Raw genomic sequence first — 7,714 nt, 5'->3', positions numbered from 1 at the left:
GAATCAAGAGATGAAGAACGTCAGAAGAATCCCAAACTCAAGAAGAATACTATCCCTCCTGGAAGGATGATTTCAGATATTCTTATTGAGAGTGGCTTGATAGATGTTCTGAGAACAGCTGGCTCATCTAAGAACTTGACTGCTATCCAAGGGCTTATTCTGAATGCTCAGGCTCTAAAAAGGATGCAGCTAATTGAAAAGGTGACCACTCCTTCAAAAATGTTTCCAGATTTTCTGACAAGAAGAACTCCTGTTGTGAGTTTCTCTCACATGTTCAAAGAGGAGCTAGACAAATCTGTTAAACACTATCTGAAGTCATGTGTTAAAGCTCAAACTTCGGTTGATCTTGCTTGGATTTGAGGAAGAACTCTTCCATCTCTGGATGAGTTAAGAAAGAAGGAAAAGAAGAAGAAAGAAAAGAAACTGAAGAGAAAGGTCACGGAAGAAGGACCTGATGCTAAGCAAGCAAAGAAGCAGAAGAAACCTACAGAGTCTCTCAAAGTAAAAAGAACTGATGAACAGCTTGAGAAGCTCATTCATAAAATTTACCATTCTTCTGACCGTCCCCCTCAGAAAAAGCCTCCTCCTTCTGTTATTCCATCCTCTTCCACCACACCAAACAGAAACCAACCACTTCTTTCTACACCATTTCTAAACCCTCAACCACTAAATGCTACCTTTCCCCAACTTCCTTCTGAAAATATTCTCTCAACCACCTCCACCACAGATTCTTCATCCTCCTTAACCTCTTCTACCACCCTTGCTTTGTTCTCAAGAGAATCTAAACCCTATAGTCTTCTTTACCCTGACTATCGTTTCACTTTCAATCCTCTTGAACCCTCTGTTGATACTTGTTATGACTCTTTGATGTATAAGGTCAAAACAGGGTTGAATACTCTGAAAGCTGCTCATGACTCCAAGATGGATCATGTTGCTTCTAGCAAGTTGTAGAAAATCTTTAAGAAGGATTTTCAGACTGATCTTCTGAACATCCAGAAGAGATGCTTGGTTGATGAATCTGGATCTTCTGGTTACTTTTTGGAGTTAGATGATGGTAAGTACTATCATCCCATCAGAAGCTGGAGATCTCTTGAAGAGAAGGAATTTTCTGATGAGCTTGAAGAAGTGCATCCTCTTGCTATGGTTGTGTGGAAGCCTCAACTCCACTTTCTGACTGGAGATTTTCAGTTCATATTCAACTGGTTAAGGGAGAATCCCTCTGCTAAAGCACCAGCTATGGTATATCCAGAAGTTGAATATCCATTAGAACCAGTTGCTCCTACACCTCCTAAGAACTTGGCTGCAATTCTTCTGGCCCTTGAAAATCCAGATTCTGAAATCCCTTCTCCTGTATATGTTGAAGTTGCTTCTGAAGCAGAAGCTGATGCTGAAACTCAAGACGCTGTGAATCATCCTGCTATGCAATCTCCTATTAAGGAAAATCAAGCTGATGTTCTCATGGTCGATGCTGCTGCTGAGAATCCTACTGTCTTGGACAATAGCTTTGATGCTTCTTCTGCTGGACCTTCTGTTCTGATAGACACCATGAAGGCTCTTCAACAGAATCAAGCTGATCTAGCTTCTCGTCTGGACAAGCATGAGGATACCCACAATGAGTTCAGATCTTTCATGAAGACGCAGACAGAAAACACTACCGAGATTAGAACCCTTCTGGCCCTCTTAGCTTCTAAGCTAGGCTAGTCGTAGTCTGTCTTGGTCTTAGATGTTTTCTTGTTCTATGCATCTGTTTCTTGCATCTGCTTCTATCCCTCTTGTACTTCTGATATATTTTGTTGATTAATGAAATCATTATGTTCTTCACTTTATGTGTCTTTTATCATCTGAATCTTTTACTGCTTTTTGATGTTATGAAAAAAAAGGGGAGAAACATGATAATTGATTTGATTTATTATATGAGTTGTTGGGTTTAAGTCTCAACATTTCCTAACATTCTTTGCTAGTTCTATGTCTTTGAGATTTTTTTGCAGGATTGAAGATATTCTGAAAAAGCTCAACATGAGAAGCAAATACATGAGGAAAAGCAATTCTATAAAGAAGCATGTTCTTGGAAAATTGAAGCAAGCTTAGCACTGTGAAGCTTCAAGATCAGAAGCAAGAAGAATGTTCTGATATTCTCGTGGCAGAATATGCTTTGATACATTTTCTTCCCTTAAATGCTCTGATACATGCTATTTACTAAGAATGCTCTGATACATTCATGATTCTGATATTTTTTATCTAATATGTTCTGAAAACTTTCAGGATGTAAAGATGCTCCGATGATGCTCTGATACATTCAAGAATGTTCTGATTCAATCAAGCATGCTATGACAACAAAGAAGAAACTCAAAGCTCTGAAGCTGTCCTATGGAAGCAAGAAGCAGAAGCTCTGAATATTTTGAAGTTCTAGGCAAAGTGAAAGTCTCTGCTGAAATGAAAAATACTCAGGGAAGTCTTTTATTTATAAATTCTTCTAGTATTTATTTCAGGGGGAGATTGTTAATCTCAGGGGGAGACATATTCACACACTCTGATTATATGCTTATGCTATATCTGTGTAATTGTCTTTTGTCATCTGATATTCTGATTGCAAATTCATATCAATTATATATGTTTTTGTCATCATCAAAAAGGGGGAGATTGTTAGAACATGCTCTCGCAAGACATCAGAAGATGGTCAAGCAGAATCAGAACATGGTCTATGAAGCATCAGAAGAACATGAGATCAGAAGCAGAAGCACTGAAGTTCTTATGGTATCACGCTCAAGCACTTCAAGTCAGAAGACAAGAAGATGCTCTGCACCAAGCTGAATGACTCTAGTTATTCAAACGTTGTATTCACAAATCTGAGATCAGAAGTTGGTACTAGATGACACGCTATTAAGTCTAATCTCTGATTGACAAAAGGAACATTAGAAGCTACAAAAGGCAAAGTCATTAAAAGCAGGAAAAGCATGGCTCGAGGTAGTTGACAAAACAGTGAAAACATTAAATGCAAAGTTGTACTATTCACACAATGCATTAAATGCAATTCAACGGTCATCTTCTCAAAATGCCTATAAATATGAAGTTCTGATCAGAAGCAAAAACAACAACTCTTGCAAAAATACTGAAACGCTGCTGAATTCAAATCTCACGAACTTCATCTTCAACCTCACAACTATTGTAATATTTAGTGAGTGTTAAGCTTAGAACTTAAGAGAAATATCACATTTGTGATTATAGCTTTTTAAGAAGCAATTCATACTCTTGTAAACATTTATTTTACATTGATTGTAAAAGGTTCCTAGAGTGATCAGTGAGATCAGTAGACTCTAGAAGACTTAGAAGTTTCTAAGTGGTGATTTCCTAGAGTGATCAAGTTGTGATCAGTATACTCTAGAAGACTTAAAGTGTTTCTAAGTGGATAACCATTATAATCAAGATTGATTAGTGGATTAAATCCTCAGTTGAGGTAAATCACTCTAAGGGGGTGGACTGGAGTAGTTTCGTTAACAACAAACCAGGATAAAAATATTGTGTTCATTGTTTTTATCTTAAGAGTTTTTTAAGTCACACTTATTCAACCCCCCCCCCCTTACTAAGTGTTTTTTTATCCTTCAAAATGAAATGCCCATCCCTTATGCAGTATTCTGGTTCAGGATCGGGACGCTTCATTGATGTTCGGTAATATCCATCTGGCCTAATGCGAAACATTTTTGTGTTTGTGTTTAGGGTTTGTGCTTACGTGTAATACAAACCTAGAAACCCCAAATTTATAGAAGCCTTTGGAGAATATGGACCACACAATGTCTATCACAAAAAGTTCCATAGATGTATCTACGGAAGGGTCATATGTTTCTACGTTCCCTAGATGCATATACAGTAGAGGCCCATAATTTTCGACGTAACACCCTTCCGTAGATACATCTACGGTAAAGACATATAATTTTCATTGTAATACCCTTCCATAGCTGGATCTACGGAAGTTTCCCTGCTATTTGTTTAGCAGAACAGAAAGCAGTAGGCAGCAGTTTTGGGATGAAATTTAGGAAACTAGACACAAACACACATAGGAACAAAACGTAAACAATTTGAAACACATAGACACAAACACACAAAGATAAAAAAGGATTATATTGCAATATTATAGAGTGCATATATTACACTTTGAAACTAGATAAATACATGAAAAGAACTGTCGCCGGCTAATTCTATTGGTGGTTCCAATTTTGACTTTTCCGCATTCGAGATTTTATCGGTATTCTTCAATCTTTCAAATTCATGCATCTTATCAACAAATACATACAGCCACGTCTCGGCAAGTTCGGTATGATGAAGATTCCATTCCGGTGACGTAGTTGGTATGGGGCATCCCGATTTCAAGTAAACTTGTACAAAATGACGCGATTTGGCGAGCCATCCAACATATATAATACGATCAATTGGATTTGGAGGAGGTGCAGAGCGAAAAAAGGTTTCTGAAAAACCATAACGCGTCAAGTAAATGCATACCATGTCATATGCGCATGCAATAAGATGTCCCATTTTCGGGAATCTCATCCAATGTGAAACTGGTGCGTAGGCGCCCCCCCCCCCCCCCAAGGAACAAGAGCTTTGTTTACCGATTCAAATTTAGTTTTGTTTCCAAATACCCGCGTGTACGAGTCTTTATGGTTCAGCAACTCTTCGATAAGATCATGACGGACAAGCTCATGGGCATCCTCTCTCTTACCAAGCAAAGTCGATACGGCCCGAAATCTGCAATTACCGTCCCCCGCGACATTGACGATCTGGTTGATGTATTTGTGCAAAAAAACTGGCATGTCGCATGAATGGAATTTTTGAAGCAATTTGTACCTCTTCAATTGATGGAATCGGAAGTTTTGGAACAATAGGTGTTGGAATCGAAGTCGAAACTTGCGGAACTTGTGGTGGAATAGGTATCGGAGGCGATTTGCTTAAGCGAGCTCCCTTGTTTGAACTCTTTTGAGATTTTGGAGTAAGTGAGTCGGGAAAGCGTTTGTCGACGTGCTCACAATATGAAGGAGACCGTGTTGTCGAGTTGTCATTTGGCGTAGAGTTCACTTTCTTCGGAGCACGTTTTGTCTTAACGGGTTGAGACGGCGGTTTCATGTCGGTTGTTTCAGGAAATCCAATCCTCTGCATTTGTTCTTTGATGTATAATTTTTTGTTGTCATCGGCCTTCAAAAATCTCTCTTGCATCGCCTCCAATTCGGAAATAATAGAGATATTCGAATCTTCTTCGACACAACCATCATCATCAAAACTAAGTCTCTTCCAATGAGGAGTGATTTCATTCATTTTTATTGGCTCACCTAATCTCATTTTTTTGCAATAGCACAAGCACACTGGAGACCATACGTGATAGCAATAGTGCAACCACACTTTGCAGTATCACCACCAATTGTTTCACCTCGATTCGCCTCATGAAATATATAATTCAATCCGGGCCGAGACACATTGCCGATCAATTGAGAGTAAATGATGCTATTCTTAAATCAATGCTCCAAAACCGTAATGCTCCGACCGAATGACGCTTGTATTTCGTTGTGTTGGTTCGAAATCATGTGATTTATGGTGTCCCATGCTTTACACAAATCACCCTTGCTATAACACAACCAATTTCTCAAAGTAGCATGTGTCGACTCAACTCTATTGGTTGTTGTATTTCCAAGGTGTCAGACCTTATCAGTCCACACACAAACAAACTTCTTCTTCACTTTGTCAAGAATGGTGCTTTTAATGTATTTCAATAAATCGGGATATTTTTCACATATTTCCCAAAATTGCAATACGGCATCGGCATATAATTATTTTGTCGACTAACTTGTAATACGATCCCATGCATTCATTATTTGGTCAACAATCACTCCGGGCTTCACCACTTTCCCACCTTCGGTCGCTACTTGTTTTGTCCCCACATCGGGTTTAACCTTACTTCTCATATTACATGATATGTGATATCGACAAAGTAATGCATCGAAAGAAGGAAATACCTTTGCAATTGCATTCATCAAAGCGGGGTCGCGGTCCATAACAATCGCCTTAGGCATCTCGAATTGTTTTTTCAAAAGTGAGCGACACACTTCCAAGGCCCACCTAAAATTATCCTTTTTTTCACACTCCAAAAAAGCAAAACCAACGGCAAATGTCTTCTCGATGGATGTAACACCAACCACCTCGAATAATGGGATTCGATACTTGTTGGTCTTGTAGGTAGAATCGAGAAGGAGCACTGTCGAGAAAGTGTTGAACAACTTTATGGAATCCGGATGAGTCCAAAAAATATCTCGGACCGTAGCATCGTCATAGCAATATCTATTCCACACCATGTATTTGTTATCATCCAACATTTTCAACAAATGTTGTATCTCGCTCCTATCTACCCTACTCGCCTTTTTATTGCGGTACCGTTGATTATACACTTGCCTTATATTTGAAATGTTGTCGGCTTCCTTCCTTTTCAATGTGGCAAGTATAGATGCCTTCCTGACCGGATTGAGCCGACATGCCACCGGATGGCCTTGTAATTTTGCGCACAAATCATGGTTATGCAAACCACAAACAACAGAGCATTTCCACTTCTTGCTAACCAACATGTAAAAACGGATTTTAAATGGACACTCGCATTTTCTAGTACCCGTCTCGTCTCTTTTAAAATTCTTTAGAGGAGGATGGTATTTCCCGCTTCTTTCGCACAATATTGTTACAAACGGGTTTCTTCTTGCTGTACCATTATCCGATCTTCCTATCACCACACCAAAACCAAGATTAGTTGTGTTCCTACAAATCCATGTTATCATGCTTTCACGATCATCAAAGTCTTCCTTACTACGAAAGTCACCTCCGACATCTACCACATTTGTGACTACCCCATCGATATTCGTACAAACATCGACTAAAGTATCTAATTCTTTTGAAATATTATCGGGATGCATCATACCTATTTTGTCAAAATCACACAGAATTACAAAATGTTGGGAAAAAACTGCTGGGACTATTCCGTAGATGCATCTACGGAAGTGTTCATCTTTAACACGTTTCGTAGATGGATCTACGGAAGCTACGTAACTTTTTTGCAAAAAAATTCATTCACAATGTGAACAATGTAATGGTTGAAAGTGATTATTTACTTGAAATTCAGACTCTTCTTGCTCCCTTTGTTTTGTTGCACCATAAATTTTGAGCATTGGAGTGAAATAAGGTATTGATGATGTAGAGTTTTTAGGGTGTGGAGTATGAAGAGTTAAGAGAAATGAAACAATGGGGGGAGTGATAATTCTGGTTCAAACTATATCAGAAACTTCCGTAGATGCATCTACGGAACAATGTGGCGCTAAGTGATAAGTGCCAAAATGTACTTATTTTGTGTATGTAAATAGTGGCACTTATCGATACTTTTGTTAATACCGTTTGAGTAATTCCCCGTTTTGTGTATAAATACGTATACTTTATGAATAGTTGTATTTTCATATACTTTTATACCATTTGATCGTTTTTCCTTTGTTTTTATAGGTATTCATGCTTATTGGAGCCTTGAGGAATAAAGTGTCAAAGGCACGGCTTCGATTTCGCAGTTTTGGTGCAAGCCAGCTTAGCCACCGTCAAGCGGACTTCCATAGGCTCAAAATAAGGATGACCAAAATCATCATTTTGGTTTCCATTCATTCATTATTGGATAGATCATTGAATAAGCTTTCCAACGCTTCGA

The 7,714-nt window shown here is 38.6% G+C and overlaps 1 protein-coding gene across 1 annotated transcript; it reads right to left on the bottom strand.

Annotated features, from left to right (window-relative positions):
- Nucleotides 1–4,155: 4,155 nt before the first annotated feature.
- LOC131639523 (uncharacterized) lies at nucleotides 4,156–4,527 on the bottom strand. The gene has a single exon (XM_058910011.1). The coding sequence runs from the start codon at nucleotides 4,525–4,527 to the stop codon at nucleotides 4,156–4,158; it is 372 nt and encodes a 123-aa protein (XP_058765994.1).
- Nucleotides 4,528–7,714: the final 3,187 nt, after the last annotated feature.

This window comes from Vicia villosa, unplaced genomic scaffold (genome assembly GCF_029867415.1).
Source record: "Vicia villosa cultivar HV-30 ecotype Madison, WI unplaced genomic scaffold, Vvil1.0 ctg.002679F_1_1, whole genome shotgun sequence".
Taxonomy (NCBI): domain Eukaryota; kingdom Viridiplantae; phylum Streptophyta; class Magnoliopsida; order Fabales; family Fabaceae; genus Vicia; species Vicia villosa.
This window is presented reverse-complemented; position numbering and strand designations above follow the sequence as displayed.

Excerpts from the sequence above, each read along its gene's own strand:
- LOC131639523 (XM_058910011.1), bottom strand. The coding sequence starts at position 4,527 with ATGGGACATCTTATTGCATGCGCATATGACATGGTATGCATTTACTTG.